At 39.4% G+C, this 18,961-nt stretch overlaps 1 protein-coding gene across 8 annotated transcripts in view; it reads left to right on the top strand.

Moving 5' to 3' along the window:
• The window catches only part of slmapa (sarcolemma associated protein a), a 118,303-nt gene that overhangs the window by 83,481 nt on the left and 15,861 nt on the right, over positions 1 to 18,961 (top strand). For 6 of the 8 annotated variants that reach the window (XM_041783156.1, XM_041783158.1, XM_041783161.1 and 3 more), the window contains 12 exons: positions 1,812 to 1,877; positions 6,047 to 6,106; positions 6,280 to 6,357; positions 7,340 to 7,420; positions 8,286 to 8,345; positions 8,578 to 8,703; positions 10,181 to 10,255; positions 11,117 to 11,217; positions 11,532 to 11,736; positions 11,823 to 11,940; positions 13,577 to 13,748; positions 15,655 to 15,789. In XM_041783156.1, coding sequence (XP_041639090.1) covers positions 1,812 to 1,877; positions 6,047 to 6,106; positions 6,280 to 6,357; positions 7,340 to 7,420; positions 8,286 to 8,345; positions 8,578 to 8,703; positions 10,181 to 10,255; positions 11,117 to 11,217; positions 11,532 to 11,736; positions 11,823 to 11,940; positions 13,577 to 13,748; positions 15,655 to 15,789 — 1,277 coding nt within the window. The remainder of the gene's footprint in view (positions 1 to 1,811; positions 1,878 to 6,046; positions 6,107 to 6,279; positions 6,358 to 7,339; positions 7,421 to 8,285; positions 8,346 to 8,577; positions 8,704 to 10,180; positions 10,256 to 11,116; positions 11,218 to 11,531; positions 11,737 to 11,822; positions 11,941 to 13,576; positions 13,749 to 15,654; positions 15,790 to 18,961) is intronic. The other 2 variants (XM_041783159.1, XM_041783157.1) reach the window with 1 other exon arrangement.

The following is an 18,961-nucleotide window of genomic DNA, read 5'->3' as shown; positions in this document are numbered from 1 at the left end:
CCAAACTCTCTCCTCCGTGTCTTTATGGACCTTGCTTTGTGCACTGGTGCACAGTCATGTTGGAACAGGAAGGGGCCATCCCCAAACTGTTCCCACAAAGTTGGGAGCATGGAATTGTCCAAAATCTCTTGGTATGCTGAAGCATTCAGAGTTCCTTTGACTGGAACTAAGGGGCCAAGCCCAGCTTCTGAAGAACAAGCCCACACCATAATCCCCCCTCCACCAAACTTTACACTTGGCACAGTGCAGTCAGACAAGTACCGCTCTCCTGGAAACCACCAAACCCAGACTGGTCCATCAGATTGCCAGATGGAGAAGCGCAATTGGTCACTCCAGAGAAGGTGTCTCCACTGCTCCAGAGTCCAGTGGCGGCGTGCTTTACACCACTGCATCCCATGCTTTGTATTGCACTTGGTGATGTATGGCCTGGATGCAGCTGCTCGGCCATGGAAACCCATTCCATGAAGCTCTCTATCACTGTTCTTGAGCTAATCTGAAGGCCACATGAAGTTTGGAGGTCTGTAGCCATTGACTCATTTTACGTGGCCTACCACTTGGTGGCTGAGTTGCTGTCATTCCCAATGGCTTCCACGTTGTTATAATACCACTGACAGTTGACTGTGGAATATTTAGGAGCCAGGAAATTTCACCACTGGACTTGTTGCACAGGTGGCATCCTATCACAGTACCACGCTGGGATTCACTGAGCTTCTGAGAGCGAGCCATTCTTTCACTAATGTTTGTAGAAACAGTCTGCATGCCTAGGTGATGCTTTTATACACCTGTGGACATGGAAGTGATTGGAACACCTGATTTACATTATTTGGATGGGTGAGTGAATACTTTTGGCAATATAGCATATGCAACAAGAAGTACCCAGCATTCCCTGCCCACTCACTTCTGCAGAATAGCTCCCAGCTGCGTTCACAATTAGACTGGATCATTCACACATGACGCTCACCCTAGAGATTTCGGACATTTTCAGGACTATTGCATTATTCTTTAGAGCTGAGGTTGGTGCTCTGATGACAGAAACTCTCTCTAAATGCTGAAATGACGAGGCTGGATTCCAAAGGTAGTTGTAGATTTGTTGCTTTTGAACTGAGGAGCTTTAACTTCCACATTTTCTGGTAGAATATTGACTCTGTAGCTGTCTGTCTGCTCGTCCACGTTCCGTCTGTTCCAGTGCTGTGATGTCTGTCCAGATCTGTTGTATAATACCTTTCTTTGTCTTTAGGTATGGCTACTGTGTTTCCTGCCTTGCCTGTTTGCTAAACAAGCATTTCTTTCTGTAGTTCTCAGACTCTCGTAGTGCTGTCATGCTCTCTTCCTGCTTCTCTGTGTATCCGTCAGTCATATTTGCCGTCTTTGTCTTCAGCTGCTGTCTGCGTCCTCTGATGATTTGATTTTAAAAGCAATTTCTGGATTTAAGGAAACCATTAGGAAGTGAATCTTGAGGAAATAGAGGTTTGATTCTGCTCATTGATTCCAAACAGTCAAAATTGGCTGTACAGTTCTAACCAGACAGGAGAGCACTGCAGGATTTAATATAGTAGGTACATTTTCTAGAATAATCTCAGAATTATGTTTTTTTATTAATTCACACAAAGCTTGTTAGATGCATTAAGTATTTATTGTTAAATTGAGGGAAAAGGTAAAATAATCATCTCATACAGGGTAAAAACGCTTTCTGAGCTTATTTCTGTGAACTCTAACTTTTGAAATCATAGTAATTTGGTATCAATGAGCAGAATCATTGAAGGATTAACAGTCTTGATAGTCCTAATGTCAGCGCTCTGTGTTTCTATCAGACAACTGTCATGTAAACAACAGCGGGGGAGACTCAACTAGAATCCAACAGTTGATTGAATGTCCGCGTGAGTACAAAGATCCATGCTGACACTTTTATTATGTCTTTACTTTGACTCAGTCACAATCCTAAATAATGCTTCTTCAGCATCTTTATCCTTGGGTTTTTAACCTTATGAAATTATGAATGGCAAACATGCATCTGTAGACACATTCATTAACACAAATACATTAGCAGGATTTTGTCAGCCTGCCGTTTTTACAACTAGAACCCAGAAATAACTAGATATTAAATCTCGCTATTTTGCTGCCAGGGTTTTTTTTTGGCTTCTGACTGGTATCATTGTAAAGCTTAAAGTTCTAGTCTTGTGACAACCTTTGCAGTATGTCTTTTTGAACATTTAACCTCGGTTCATACTTTAATTCAGAGGTGTCAAACTCAGTCATAGCAGGGGCCGGATTCTGAACTTGGGCCTAATCTGAGGGCCTACCAGGGTCAGTATTTAACCATAAAATGCCAACCTTGTTTTCACCAGAAATGAATGGGGGTAAAAAAACTTGGCGATTTTGCGATTAAAAGGTGAACATGATAAGTTAAAAACTCAAAATCTGAGATAAAAAGTCGAACTTATAAGTTTAAAAGGTATAAACATGATATTTAAAGTCAAAATAATGTTTTTTAAAGGCAAAATGAGAGCTAGAACTCTATTACCATGGATTTTAAAAGACAAAAACTGAAAAAAAATTAAAATCATGATTTTTAATAGTCAAAATATGAGTTAAACATGGAAATCACGAGTTTCAAATGTCAAAATTTGAAATAACATTAATAATCATGTGTTTTTAAGGTTAAAAAATGAGATAAAAGTGAAAGTTAGGAGATGTAAAAGGTCAAAACATGAAATAATAGTCAAAATCATGATTTTAAAAGGTAAAAAAAACTGAGATACAATTAAAATCATGATTTTTAAAGGTAAAAAATGAGATAAAAGTCACGTTTAGGAGTTGAAAAAGGTCAAAATGGGAGATAGAAGTCGAATCATGATTTTTAATGGTCAAAAAACTGAGATAAAATGAAAAATCCTGCGTTTTTAAAGTTAAAAAATGAGATAAAAGTGAAAGTAAGGAGTTGAAGGATGTCAAAATGTAAGATAAAATGTAAGATAAAACTCAAAATCATAATTTCAAAAGGTAAAAAAAACTGAGATAAAATTAAAATCATAATTTTTAAAGGTAAAAAAGATGGGATAACAGTCAAAGTTAGGAGGTGAAAAAGGTCAAAACATGAAATAAAAGTCAAAATCATTACTGTTAAAGGTCAAAGTAGGATTTTAATTTTAGAATTATGAATGTAAAAGGTAAAAATATGAGCTAAAAGTCAAAGTTAGGAGATAACAAAGGTTAAAATATGAAATAAAAGGTCAAAACCATAACTTATAGTCATAACTGTGAGATGCAAAATTAAATATATAGAGAAAACATTAATTTTTCCACATTCCTGACTTTTTATCAAATTATTTTTACTGTTTACTTTTTCTAATTTTTATGACTCAGCAAGGATATTGTAGATTATCATGGTTATGTTCACATTTTTATACTGGAGGAAATCTGCAGACCTCATACTGGTGGTCCAGTTCTACTAAAAATATGATATGATCTGGTGGGCCAGGTATAACTGCACCACGGGCTGGATTTGGCCCCCAGACCTTGAGTTTGACACCCCTGATTTAAATGTTTGAATCCAGCGTGAGCACTACATACGTGTGCACTGACATGTCTGCAATACTCTACAAACTCTACTCCATAGTGTGATTTTTAGTTCACAGCCACACCACCACCAGGAAACCATGGCTACTGAAAGTGAATTATGTTAGCATTAACGCTGGCCAGTGATAAAGAGTGAGCAGCAGGTGATGAAACAGCAGTGACTACAAAGAAGAAAAGAGGAAATCTCAAAGGAGTGGAAAGTACGGTCATTGAATCAGCAGAGGAAGATTTGACCAGTTGTGTCTTTGTCTTTGCCGATTGTGAGAGTATGATCAACACAGACCAACCACAGGGCCTGCAGTCTGCATCATTCTGAAGCACAGTCACATTAAAGAGAAGGAACATGTCCGGATACGTCTGGTTTCTGTGTAAGGTTCAGGGCTTCATGGACCTACGCCATACGCTACAGTGTAGCTGTAACGTAGATAAATGCAGCTTTAGTGATCACCGCTGACTGAAGGTTCCTGCTGAACACAAACGTGTTAAACCACATGAGCTCAGGGTCCTTGTCTGTTTATTGGAAGGTTTTATTGGAGTTTTGATCAAATTGAAGGTGGTTCTCTTAATACCTTTTGACTGGTTGGATTCTCTGACATGCTCTTCTGTTGATTTTCTTTTAGGAAATCAGGATTTTTTTCTCAGCATGCTACCTTTCTACATCACTAACCACTCTTCTTCTTTTCTGATGTTTCTGTTGGTCATCTCTTTTGGTTCTTTTCTCCACTTCTGTGGTGGGGGCAGGAGGGTTTCTTTAAATTTTAGCCATGTTTCCTTACATGAAATACTTCATTTATTCCTTCTTTCTTTTTGATATCTCTTTCTTTCTTTATTAATTCTTTCTTTCTTCTTTTCTTTCTTTCTTTTTGAGTTCTTTCTTTCTTTTTTTCAAAATTTAGAGTTTACAGAAATAAAGCCAGCATTTTTACGTTTGGTTAATGATAAGTCTAAGTGTTTTTACCCTGTATGAGATGATTATTTTACCTTTTCCCTCTAATTTAACAATTAACACTTGATGCATCCAACAAGCTTTCTTTCTTTCTTTGTTTCTTTCTTTGTTTCTTTCTTTTTCTTTCTTTCTTTCTTTCTTTAGCTTTTTGTTGTTTTTTTGCCAGGAAAAACATCATTCTTGCACGTATAACAGCATCATTTCCAGCATAAATACGAAAAAAAGATGCCAGAAAACGCTGCTTAGCTCAGTGCTTGACGTTTTATTTTGAAAAGCTGTCTAAACCGTCATTAGAAACCATGTTGTGTTTTGTAAAACAATGTTGTTTCTTGTATATATTATGTAAAGAATCAGACCTCCCATGTTTTGCAGCCAAAGACTTGCATTTGAATTTTGGCACCATTGCCTCATGATTGCAAACATATTGTACCAACGTGTACACACATTTTTGCTGCAACAAGATAAATGTGGCGCTGCACATGTAAAAATAGGCGAGACCATGATTCTCTAGACTCTCCACACATGAGATGTGTGTATCCGGGGCGTGGGATGTGGCGCTCACTAAGGCAGTCTGTAAGCCCTGACTTTATGTTTTTTTGTTCAGCGTATTGTATGCACACATCCATAAATACAGATGTCTGTATTCAGTCGCTGATCACAGATTATAGAACACAGTCTTAACCTGATGGACACATTTTTAAAGCTAAAAACTTCAATACTCTTCTTTTTTGTCTGTTTTTTTCTTTTTAGAACAGGGATGTGTAAAACCAGAAGGGGAAGAAAAGAATAAATAATAAAAATAATTACAACATTTGACGACTTCTCCTGAGTTTTTAACTTTGGTGTGATAAAGAATGTCATTTAGCATTTCCATGCAAACTCCCGCCATATGTAGCTCTGTCTTTTTAACATACTAAAGGTCAGCTGTGTCACAGCCATGACATCTAACTCGCCCTGTCTGAAGCGACCCTTATCCTGGCTGCTTTTCTCTGCTGTGTAGTCACATTTTGGTACAATAGGCTGTGATTTAGCCTCATATTCTTTAAAATTACAGCAGATTTACTCTGATTTCAAGTCAAATGATGAAGACTTCCACACTAGTGGCCATCCTTCTGCTACTTCTACACGTCAAACATGATGCTCACTCATTGGCTGGAGTAAAACCGGATTGAATTAGACTCTTTTTTTGTGTCTTTGCTTTGACTGAGCTAAATATAGAGAGGAAATACTGGTGGGATAGTGTTGGGTAGACAAGCACCAAAATGCTGAAGGTTTGAAGTCAAACTCAGGAGTGATGCGTTCAGGGTACCTGGGGTGTTTTCACACACTGAGCTAAAGAGACGCCATCTAATGGTATTAAGAACTAAACATCTCTATTAACCCAACATGATTGCTAATGATTTATACTGCACATTTACAGAGTTTAGGACAGATTTATTTAAAATATAGCAGAATTTCTACTTTCTCACTAGTTTAAAGACGCTGTGTTCACTGTTTCCTCTTGTTTTTCTTTTCTCTCTGCAGCGGTCAAACAGCTGAAGGAGACCGTCAGTTCCTCAATCCATAAACTGGCCAACTTTGATGGTAAGAGCTCAACTAAACTGTAATTAAAGCACTTATCAATAGTTCTGTCTGTATTCAGAAACCAGTTAGACCCCAAAGACCTTACTGTTCAACTATTAACATTATTATTTCATCAGCTACTGAAGTAAACTGTGAATCTGCTCTCATGTTAGCCTGTGTTTGTGTTTCTGTAGAAGTGATGGACGCCCACCTCCAGAACAACCAGACGGCAGAAGACGACGACATCCTGGCCAGTCCTGATCGCCTCAAAGGTACAGGATGTACAAGTTTAAATGTCAGACCCAAGCTGTTTTTTTAGATGGATTATTATTATTTATTCCTTTATTTTTCATTATTTTTTTTTTTGCTTTTCTCTCTGGACGTATAAAGTTACCTTTTCCTGGCTCCTCTGAGAGGCCAAAAAAGTGTTCAAAAAATTCATGTTGACAAAGACCTAGAATTTGGATTAAGGTACACAAAGGTTTGCAGGAATGTTTGATTATGCATAATCTTGTGATAATGTACCATTCTTTTTTCTTACCTGTAAATGTAAGGACTGTATCACTGGACAGTAAAAGAAAAAGGAAAAAAATTATAAAGTAATAAAACCATTTTTCCTTTCAATTTATTAATTCATATCAGAGTCGGAATAATTGCAATGAGATATTTCTTCTAATATTCTTCAGCCATAGTTTAGCCTACCAAATGTTGTGTTGGTTATGATATGGAGTGATTTATTACTCGTCTGATGAGAAATATATAAAGTTTAAACCTAATCAAGTAGATTATTTTCCCTGATTGCTCAGCCCTAGTTCTTGTTTATTTTGTTTGTTCATAGAAAATAAATCTGTTTTTCATCAGAAAACTTTGTCTTGTGTTACAGTGTGTTTTCAAAAAAGTTTGAGAATATTTGTGAAAATTCTTAAAAGAACAAAACAGCCGACACAGAGATAAAGCAGTGTTTTCTGTCATCCTTTAAATTCTGTATGAACACAAACACCACTTAGGCTTTGTGTTTTTTATTTTGAGGGCTTTTATTTGTCTGCACAGAAGGACCGGCTGTACTGAAGTTGCTTTAAACGGCTGTTTTTATTTCTGATTCATCTCCCAAACCCCCGCCGTGCCTCACACACAATAACATGCTCTACATGTGTGTTTTTGTACATGAATGCTTTTGTGTCTTTCACACCCATTCTGTCCCTTTTCACTGACACGTGTGTGTGTGTGTGTATGTGTGTGTTTTTTTGTCCACAGGGAATCGGATGGATGCCAAAGAGTCAGACATGTCGGACACGCTGAGTCCCAGCAAAGACCGCAGCAGTGACGACACGTCAGGTTGGTAAAACTGAACAGAGCTGAGCTACCAGACTTTACACAGAGCAAAGAAAATCTACCACTTTCAGTCAAATTTAAAAACTGACCTGCAAGGCTTTTATGTGTCTTGTCTGACCTTGTTTGAGGAAGTTTGCTGCTGAGACCTCAGAGGTCTGTTCATGAACTCAGAGCTGACACAGCATCCATAATTGAAGCCTCAAAGCTTTAAAACAAGCTCATAAAACTTCTTGAAGTCTATTTTTGACAGAGATCTTTTCCTGATTTCACAAGGATTTATTGAAATTATTGTTGACTCGAGGCTTTTATTGCTTTCACCAGTTTAATTTTTCTTGTTTTATCATTGCTTGTCCTGCAGGCTTGCCTTATTGCTCTATGTTCTCTGTTAAATTTATCTAAAGCTCTTTAGTAAGAGTAGAAAGGTGCTCATGGAGTCAAGAAAATAAAAGAAATGCATTTATGTGATTATGGCAGTATCATAGACTCATTTTTGTACAGATGAATGGCTCTTTACTGAACTAAATAACATATTTAGACTCATTAACTGCATTTTTATGAATCAGAAATGCACTTAAGTAAACTCAGAAGAATGTGGAAACACAGCCTTAAACTACAAAGTTGAAATGCAAAGGCAAGGCAGCTTTATTTCTAGAGAAGCGTTCAAACCGACAGCAATTCAAAATGCTATGGAGAGCCAAAAATAAGGCATTTATGACATCAACTATGTGACACAGAGCAAAAATGAGGCATTAAAAAGATTAACATATGAAAATACAAGACTAAAATAAGTAATAGGAGCTATTCTGGTGATGTAAAGCTCTTTAAACACTCGATAAAGTCTTTAAATGAACATGTGTTTGTGTTTCAGACGGAAACATGGACGATCAGGAGCTGAATGAACCCCAGAACAGAGTCGCTCTACTCAAAGGTAACAGAGATTATCTCTGCTTTTTACAGAAGCTGTGGGATTTCAAATGTTCAGAAATACACCTAACTGCCCTGCAGGGGGAGCTGTTTAATCTTTTAAGTGCTCTTAAATACAGTTTTCTTCCAGTTGTTGTTTTGAGATAGTGTTACTGTCTTAGGAGTGAATGTGACAGAAGAAAACATGACAGAAAATGTGGAATAACTCTGTTTGATGTTTCTGTGTCGTGGTGTAGCTGAGTTACATCGGGCCGGTCTGGAGCCTGGAGACACGGAGCAGGTCATCCATCATCTCCACAGAGAGCTGCTAGAGGCTCAGGACTTAGCCAACACGGGCAAGCAGAGATGTCTGGAGCTACAAGGTAACCAACAGCTTCATAAGCCCCACATTTAAAGGTCACATATTATGCAAAATACGCTTTTCTAGCAAAAATATGTGCCCCTGGCCTGTCCACATCCCCCTCCCCCCCAAGAATCAGAAAAATCCATTCCTCCACCCCCCCCTTTCTCCACCTTTCCTGAAACATGCCATTCTCAGATTTTCCCCACATGATGTCACATGTGGAGTTAGCCCCGCCCCCAGGTTTGGAAGAAAGTTCCACCCTCCTCTCCTGATCCTGTTCAGCTGAGAGGAGGATCAGGAGTGCCACGTTTATTAAGTCACATCCATTTCCTGAGAGGGGCGTAGTCAGGGGTGGAGTCAGACAGTTCAGTAACATTTAAAGACACAGACACAGAATACTGGAGTGTTTTTTTTTTCATCAACAAACTTCACAGGCATGTTTGACGGACCTCTGAGACCGATATAAACTTGTCTTAAAGGGGTAAAATATGTGACCTTTAAGAAACACAGAGCTGAGGGAATAAATGTCAGCTCAAATAAAGGCCAAAAGTTTCTTAAATTTCTATACGGGTAGTTTTTCTTTTTGCCTATCAGTTACACGTGGATTATATCGAAACAAAACACCCCAGAAAAGACTAGCCGACTGGGTCGAGCTACTGGACTGAAAGTTATCCTCCTTTTTGTTGTTATTATTTATTTTAAAATGTTTTTACAGTCTAGTCTTGAAAACAATTAGAAATATCCAGAACCTAGGAGAAAAACAAGTTCAGTTCCATGCACAATTAAAATGCTCACATATGTTTTAAATCCCTCCTTCAGATATTCATTTATTTTAGCAACCCTGTTAAACATTTAACAAAAATCTTTATTTATGAAATAAGTTTCATATTTACACTGTATTGTGAAAATGTAGTCTTTGATAAAGCATGTCAGTTGGTATGTTTACAGATTTAGCACAGCAGCACCCCCTAGTGTTGAAACTCAATCAGTGCAGTCTAGCAGCTCCAATGTTCTAATGTGGGATAATCTGGATCTTATTTTGTTTGATGACTTTGCTGCAGGCTGATTAAAAAGGGGGCTGCAGTTGGTCTGCAGGCCATAGTTTGTAAAATAGTCACTATCTCAAGTTCATCTGTTCTTGCTTATAGGGGTGGTGTATTTTGGTTGCTTTGGGGTCTTTTCTTTATTGTTGGCCTCCTAACCTTTCTCAGAAGCAGGTAGTTTCAGTAGTTTTCAGTAGTAATAGTAATATTTGTAATATTAATAAGTTTCAATAGTAATTCAGTAGTAACTTTAACTGATTACATCCTGGCAAAATCTCCCATAGGAACCAGCTAAGAACTGGAAATGAAAGAACTTGCAACAGCAGAATAGCTCAATAATTTGAATTCCTCCAACTTTGCATTCTCCTGTAATATCTCTGTGCTTATATATGTTTCTGTAGTGGAACAGAAGTAACCCTTACCCTAACTCTCATGTGACCTGTTTGTCTGCAGCTCTGCTGGAGGAGGAGAGGAGGAGTAACACCCAGCAGACGGAGGAGTCAACCAAACAGATCCAGTACCTGCAGAGTATGTAGACCAGCGTTACTCAACCCTGCTCAACCAAAGAGCCAAGTTGTTGAAAATACCTTTGAAAAGTTGGTGAAAGTTGCAATAAAAATGAGTTAAAGCTGGCAAAACAGGTGAACAAGCAGCAAAAAAGTGACCAAAAATGAGTGAACAGGGGTAAAATAGGCAGAAAATGGCAAAAAAAAGAAAAAGGGTGAAAAGTGACAAAAAATGTGAAGAGAAAGTTGCAGAAAGGTGACTAAAATTGACAAAAGCAGCAAAAAGGTGGAGGAAAATGAGTGAAAAGTGACTAAAATTGGCAAAAAGCAGCAAAAAAGTGGAGGAAAATGAGTGAGAAGTGACTAAAATTGGCAATAAGCAGCAAAAAGGTGGAGAAAAATGAGTGAAAAGAGACTAAAATTGGCAAAAGCAGCAAAAAAGTGGAGGAAAATGAGTGAAAAGTGACTAAAATTGACAAAAAGCAGCAAAAAAGTGGAGGAAAATGAGGGAAAAGTGACTAAAATTGACTAAACCCAGTCCTAATTTGGGGAAAATGAGTGAAAAGTGACTAAAATTGACAAAAAGCAGCAAAAAAGTGGAGGAAAATGAGGGAAAAGCGACTAAAATTGACTAAACCCAGTCCTAATTTGGGGAAAATGAGTGAAAAGTGACTAAAATTGCAAAAAGCACCAAAAAGGTAGGGGGAAATGGGGAAAAGAGGTACCTTAAATGGGCAAAAAATGTGATTAAAGTGGCAAACAGGGTAAGAAAGTGAAAAAGATTGCAAATCAGGGCAATGAAAATATACAGACAAAAAATAAAGTTTGACAAGACTAGACTGTACTCCTGCCTCGATCCTCTTCATGTTTTGTTTATTTGCAGCTCAACTGGGAAAGTTGCAGGCCGACATGGAGGCACTGAGGGAGCAGAGGGAGAGCACCATCTGCACCACGAGAGAGGAGCTCTACTCCGCCCAGGAGGAGGTAACACTCCAGCTAAATCCTCTATCTTTCCTCAACATGACCTCCAACCCTGCATCACATCCTGGTCTGGAGCTTAGACCCTCTCTGACTTCTTCACGCTCCTTCCTGCATCCCAACTCAAACCTCCCTGATTCCCTCCTTCTCCTGGTGACTCTCCCTGAGCCTGGCCTGACTCCCCTTACTCCTCCTGACTCATTCTGACCCCAGCTCATTCCTTCAGGCTCCTTTTCACTACCTAAAATCAAACCAAGTACCCTCCATTTAAGGAAGGATACTTTGTCATTTAATATCTCTGTCTGACCTTTTTCTGTCAGATTGTTGTCCTTCGGCATGCCATGGAGGCCGCCACAGCAGAGCGGGAGAGAGAGATCGCTGTCCTGCAGGCCGACCTGGGCAGCGTTCGGTCCGAGCTAGAGCACTGGAGGACCACAGCCGCTAAGTACGAGGAGGAGATCAGCCGTCTGCAGGAGGCTTTCACACAGCAGCAACAGCAGCAGAGCACAGCCAGCCAGCTGCAGAGTGAGAGTAGATGTTTGTCTGTGTTTAACAGTGCAGTAACCCCTCAGATCGTTCTCTTAACTCTATTTTCTGTCCTTCTCTCTCAGCGGAGTGTATCACGTTGCAGCAGCGGTGCACGTCTTTGCAGCAGGACTGTGACAACCTGAGAGCCGAACGCAAAACTCTCACAGAAAAACTGCACCGCCTGGAGACTGAGCTCAGCAGGTACGGACAGAGTTTGGATTCAGCACTAAAAGAAGGACAGAAAACAAGAACGACCAGAGGAAACTCTGCGTCCTGCTGATTCAGTCAGAACAGGATGAGATAAGGATGAGGGGGCAACGGCTGACTGACAGCCGTCTGAAGCAGGCCAAGCTGTCAGAAGGGTAACAGACTCCAGCTCTGTTCTCTTTCAGGAGAAACATCAATGAATGTTTTCATTAAAGTGGAGAACTCAGCTTTTTTTAAATCTGAGAATCAGCTGTGTTCACTATTTTTAATAGAGTCGGGTCTCAGGCAGCACCTCAAAGAGCTGGACATCACTGCAGCTGTAAACCCTAACCCTGATGTGCTCCAAGCTGTTTCTACTGACATTTTAATAAATACAAATAAGGATTTACATGGAAAAACAGGACTGGAAAGCTTTTGGGAGCTAGTAGTATTGGTAAACAAAAGGCAGCGCCCTTTAGTGGAGAACAAAGTTCAGAAAAGGAAAGAAACCAAGGCACTTGTCTTTACACAAACAGGATAAAAATGTCTTTTTTGTATGAGTATATTCTTTAAGTAGAGCATAAAACAAACACTTTGCTGCCTTATGCCCTCTAGCCACGAAGTTAGGAGAGACGTATGTAATAAAACAAGTTATGCACCGTCTAGACAGAGATAGACTCGCTGTTAGGGGAGGTTGTGCGCGTTTTATGCCCCTTTCATTCTTCATTTTTTAAATGATTTTGGCTGTGTTCATGTAGATGGCATGAATTTTTGTAAGACTGCATATTTTTATTTGATCTTATTTTTCCAGTAAGTCTAAACTAAACTGTTTACAAGCAAGAGTTACACTCAAGCTGTTAAGAGCCAAAAATATCCCACTGAAACCCATTCAAACTGCAATTTTTCATCTCAGTACATGCATTTTATCATAGCTGGATGTCAATCTAGGTTTTTTCCTTGGAATTTATCATTTTTAATATTCTTCACTGGATGGTGTAATTTTGACCATATATGGCATATTGAAAAAAAAAAAACATGCTAAACATGCCAAAAATAATACTGCATAAAAAAATCAATGTTGCTGCTAATCACTGACATATCCCAGAAGACATCAACGGGTGGGAGTTTAAATACAGTGACAAATGACAAGTCTGCAATTATCCCCATCTCTCTGATGTGTTACTGCAGGAGTGTCCAAACTATGGTCAGGGGCCAAGTGTGGCCCGTGGTCCATTTTTGATTGGCCTGCAACAAGTTCTAAAAATTAAATTAAATATGGCCCACATTTGAACATGAAACTTGTGCTTGACTGCGTGGGCCCACCATCCCTATATATATTTTTATGCGGCTCTCAGTGGATAAAAGTTTGGACACCCTTGTGTTACTGTTTCTGCACAGAGGCAAACATGTCTAACTAAATTCTATCCTTGGAGTCAATGTTTATGACTGAAAACAAAGAAGAGATACGATCATAGTTCTGGTTCAACCAGCAATAACACGGTCACTAGATAAACCTAGTTGAGTTAACAGAGCCAACCCCATGTACAAATAATTAATACGGTCAGCAGAGGGCAGCCTCACCAGAAGTACAGTTAGAAACTCTCGGAATGTGAAGTTCACTGAAATGTTTCTGTGTAACCTTTATGTGCAGCACCAGGGAGCAGAGTCAGGTCCTCAGCAGCAGTCTGGAGTCTCTAGAGAAGAGAGAGGAGGTTCTGCAGGACAAGCTGGGTTCTCTGGAGAACCAGCACCTGCAGGACGCGAGCCGGCTGAAGAGCCAGCTGGACCAGGCCCAGGCCCACACACAAACACTGCAGAAAGAGGTAGGAACACAAGAGCCCTTTACATGCACAATGTCATGTTCACGTACCTAAAAAACCTCCAGACTTACTCGTTCACACTGGTACCTCAGAGCAGGAAGTTTTCCTGCAGTTTGCATGTCAGTCCACGGAGGGGTTGAGAAAAGAAAGTATTAGTGGTAAACGGGAAATCTCTGAAAAGCTCTGTTGTTTGCATTCACAAATGCAGCGTACCCCAGGTAAATTCGTAGGTGTTCTGTGCCAGTATGAATGGGTCTTTAGACACGTATGAATGCTGCAGAACGAGGAGCACAGACTGAACTCTGATCTGCACTAAAGACGCTAAAGGTCTGTGTTGCTCTGCAAGCATGCTCACTGTGATTGGTCAGCTGGGTAGCACTGTGAGTCTGCCCATCTCTGAATATGTCTGCAGGCACGAATGGCTGCAGATGGCATTTTACAACCAGTCTCATCTGCTTCCTGGCATTTGACATGCATCTCCTCATCCATGTGTCTCTCAGCAGCCAAGAGTGCAGAAAATTCCCTGTAGTCTGCCTGGACTGATTCAGCATCTGTACTTTCATCTCTAATGTCTCATTTCTTTTCTTCTTTACAATAGCTGTGGTAAAATCAAAAGCTGCTTAGAATTCAGCTCACAACACTCTGTTTCAGTTGTCATGGCTCCCTGTACACAAACAAGCAGGAAACATGGAAGAGGGACAACAAAATGGCATAAAAATTGCACTGTTGAGACACACGTGGGTGTAGTATTGCAGAATCTGCAAGCATGAAGTGTTCACAATGACGCAGCTACAGCTTAGAGTCAACACAGACGTCTGAACCAGGCTTTAGACCAGGGGTGTCAAACTCAAGGCCCGAGGGCCAAATCCGGCCCATGGAACGATTATAGATGATATCATATTTGTATTATAACTGGTCCACCAGTATGAGGTCTGCAGATTTCCTCCAATGTAAGTTATTAAGCCATAAAAACCTGAAAAAGTCAAGTGGAAGAAAGATTTCATTAAAAGTCAAGAACGTGGGGAAAGAAATTAATTTTTTTTTATTTCATATTTTTAAATTTTGCATCTCAAGATTACAACTCAAACTTATGATTTTGTCTTTTCATCTCGTACTTTGACCTTTTCAACTGATAATTTGGACTTTATATGTCACATTTATACCTTTTAGATTCCCAATATTAAATTTTAAGTCATATTTTGACCTTTTCAACTCCTTACTTTGGCTTTTAAATCCCATGTTTTGACTTTTAAACTCATGATTTCAATTTTTTCTCATATTTTGACATTTTTAACTCCTATCTTTGGCTTTTTAATACCATATTTTGACCTATCAGACTCATAATTTAAATTTTTAAGTCATATTTTGACTTTTAAACTCATGATTTCAATTTTTTTCTTATTTTGACCCTTTTTGTTAAATTGTTTTACTTTTCATATCATATTTTGACCTTTTGAACTCCCAATTTTTAAATTAGTCAGTTTTTTTTCACAGTTTAAATCATCATTTTGAATTCTAGCTCATATTTTGACATTTTTAACTCTTAATTTTGGCTCTTTCATCCAATATTTTGACCAATCAGATTATTTTGAAGATCACGTTTTGATCTTTTGAATTTTTATCTCAGATTTGAGCCTTTAAACTTATCATATTGAATTTTTTGAATCTCCAAATGATTTATCATCAGTGCTGTTTTTCATATTTTATTGCTGGTGAAAATGAGGCTGACAGTTATGGTTAAATGTTGACCCTGTTAGGCTCTCAGGTTAGACCTAAATCCAGAACCCGGCCCCTGCTGGGACTGAGTTTGGCACCCCGGCTTTAGACTCTCATACAGAAACTCACACACTGCAGATTCAGTCACACGATCCTTCCAACCTTTAGGTAACTTTATTCATGGTGCTTTCAGTATGAAGACACACAGTCCCAGCTGTTGGACCTCCGTCAGCGCTACGAGAGAACAGAGAAGGAGAAACTGAACATCCACCAGGAGCTGGAGCAGTGCAGGAGCAACCTGAAGCTGCTGCAGGACAAGACCAGCTCTGTGAGTTCACAGGAAGGCGTTTCAGTCAGAGCAAGCATTTTACTCAGTATGTGTGTGCTGTAACTTGTATTTGTGCGCTCGCTCAGCTTGAAATGTTGACTTCTTCATGTCTTTTTGTTCTAACATTTTGTCTTGAAGAATAAAGCAGGAAGCAGCAGATTTGGCTCTAGGCATCATGGTGGTCTTGGATTTTCTAACCCCCACAGCACTTCTGTCCACAGCCCTCATCCTCACTGCTTACTCTCTAACTCCGGAAACCAAAGCTCTAACCGTATTTGTGAACTTGAAATGCAAAATTTTGCCCTCCTGTTGGTCTAAACCAGAGACACTCAACGTGTGGCTCTTTTGTGATGATTTGAAATATTATTCCTTGGAAAACCTTAAAAAATGTAAACTTAGACCTCAGAAATTGTCCATTGCAAGTCCCATTAATCAGTTTGTTTCCCACACTTATACTGTAGGTTTTAATGGTCAGACTTATGTGTATTTCTCTGTAAATTTCCATTGCATTTACTTGCAATTTTTTGCCCATTTTTTTTTTACATTTTTGACACTTTTAATCCATTTCTGCTGCTTTTAGCCCAATTTTCCACTTCTTTTAGCCACTTTCTGCTACTTTCATCCAGTTTTTGTCCTTTTTTATCAGTGTTAGCCACTGTTATCCTGCTTTTTTGTACCCCCCCCTTGCCACTTTTCACCCATTTTCCCAACTTTTTCACCCATTTTAGTCACCTTTTTACTCTTTTTTGATGCTTTTTGACCACCTGTAACTCATTTTTTTGTGACTTTGCACCCATTTTTGCCACTTTTTATCTACTTTTGTCCATTGCGTGTCTATTTTGCCCCTTTTTCACCCAAATTTTGCCCCTTTTTTGCTGCTTTTTGACCATTTTTGCCACCTTTTATTTATTTTTGTTGCCACTTTAAACCATTTTTACCACTTTCACCATTTAGATTGTGGCTCTTGAAAAGGTATTTTTTTTTAACAATTTGGCTCTTTGGTTGAGTAACACTGGTCTAAATTATCCAAGGAGAAGATTTAATCTAAGGTCGGCTAATCTGGGAACAAGAATTCTTGCACACTGTCTTCTGCCTTCCTGTCAGCTCAAACCAGTCTGGCCATCCTCCGACCTCTGCCACGGATGAACTGCTGTCCACTCTCTCTCTGTCTCCATTCTCTGAAAACCTCAGAGATGGTTGTGATGAGAAGAAAATCCAAGTAGAGCAGCAGTTTGTGAAAACCTCAGATCAGCTCTAATGGCACCAACAACCACGGCGCGCTCAGAGCCAACTAAACCTCCAGTTGGAATCATGTTGACCATGTCTGCAAGTTAAATGCAATGTGTCTGCACTAGTGAGATATCTGCATTAATGACAAGTTGAACTGGTGAATTTAAAATTGACCATCAGCGTATTTGCACTAAATGTTATGGATGCATTTATGCAGTTTAATCAGCCTGCATGGATTTGCCTGCAAATTTTGATGACTGAAGACGAGAGCTGACCCCCTACTGGGTGTCTCTGACTTCTTTTTCTCTTGCTGCAGCATCAGTATTGTTTGATTTTACTAGAATCAAGCTTAAGTTTAAATTTCTGACAGCCTAAATAAGAAGACAGTGTGCCGGAGTGTTTTGTTTTTCTAATTGACATTAAAGGGGGATAACAACAGACTTTCTTCATGAATAAATCCTGTGAGTGGAGCTAGATTAAGCCAAATCATTCTTTATTAAACATCCAACTGTTTTTCTTTAATCTGAAATCAAAAATGAAATTCCCCCAAGCTTTTCCAACAGAGGTGGCGTCCTGTGACATGATCGCCTCATCCACCTCTTCATCCTCAGCTGATAAAAAAACATTTTTTAATTTGTTCTGTTGCTGTGAAAACACAATCAGTGAGGCGGAGCAGCCTCTTCTTCCTCTTCTGTTACTTCTCTCTCTCTCTCACCCACCTCTCCAGCTCTCCTTCTTTAAGTAGTCGGCCCAGTTTTGTGGTTTTAGTTTTGTTCCCTGGATTTTATTTCTTGTGAGCTTTACAGAACAAAAGTCCTGATCCAGATTCACAGGACAGGATCAGCAAACAATATTTTTAAAGGATGTTTCCTTCTTTTACAACATGGCTGTTACTCTTAGAGTTTGGTCCATCATTTCTTGTCTTTTACCCTGTGTGATTGATTCTATTGCTGGTAGATTCTACTGCTGTGAACATTAGAATATGGCTATAAAAGCAGCCAATCAGGATCCATGATGTGGTGGCCAGCATGGGTGGTGTGAAGGTTCTCACCTGTGTCAGGGTTTAGTCTTTAACGTGGGGACTAAAAAGTTCAATTTAAGCTGCCATTACTTTTCAAAATCAAAGGCTGCAGCTGTTATTTTATAGAAATGATGGTCCAAACACTTTCTTGGTAGCATAAAAATATTTGTTGATTATTTATGTGCAGCAGATAAAGCTGGTCTTTAGACCCCCTTCACTTTTTCAATTTTTTATGCTGCAGCCCGATGCTACAGTTAAAAACAAAATTTATTTTTAGTCTCATCAATCTACACTCAGAACCCAATCATGATGAAGTGAAACAGAATTTTTTTTTGGGGGGGGGGGGGGGGGGGTTGTGCAAATTTAGTTAAAGTAAAAACTGTAATATCACATTGACATTAGTTTTCAGAGCCTTTGCATCAACTCTGTAAAAGTAGCTCGGGTTCCTCATGTCTCTGATCTTTGCTGAGATGTTTTTACACCTTGACTGGAGTCCACCTGTGCTGAATTATTCCAACAAGGCCTCACAGCTTACTATCCCCCTATTTCCATATACAGCGTTCACGCTGCGGAACAACAGTGAATCATACTGCGGAGCACATCGCTCCCTCTCTAGTCTATCAGAGCATTTCCATAGCCGACACTCCAGACCAGCAGCGTGCCTGGACCGACATTTTGCTCCGCTTCGTTTCAGATACGCTGCAGGTCGATTTTCAGCGCCGGCTGCTGCCAAACCTCGTTAATTCACTGGCGTTCAGAAAACACCAACTATGGAAGTCACAAGCATAGAACATCCGGTTCTTTCAAAATAAAACACAATTCAGGGACTCCCGATCGTAAATCATCACTATATCAACATTACGTCTCATCCTGCAGCGAGAGCAAAGGGTCACCGAGAGGTCAGTGGGTCACAGAGCTACA

Source organism: Cheilinus undulatus, linkage group 3 (genome assembly GCF_018320785.1).
Source record: "Cheilinus undulatus linkage group 3, ASM1832078v1, whole genome shotgun sequence".
NCBI lineage: Eukaryota > Metazoa > Chordata > Actinopteri > Labriformes > Labridae > Cheilinus > Cheilinus undulatus.
This window is presented reverse-complemented; position numbering and strand designations above follow the sequence as displayed.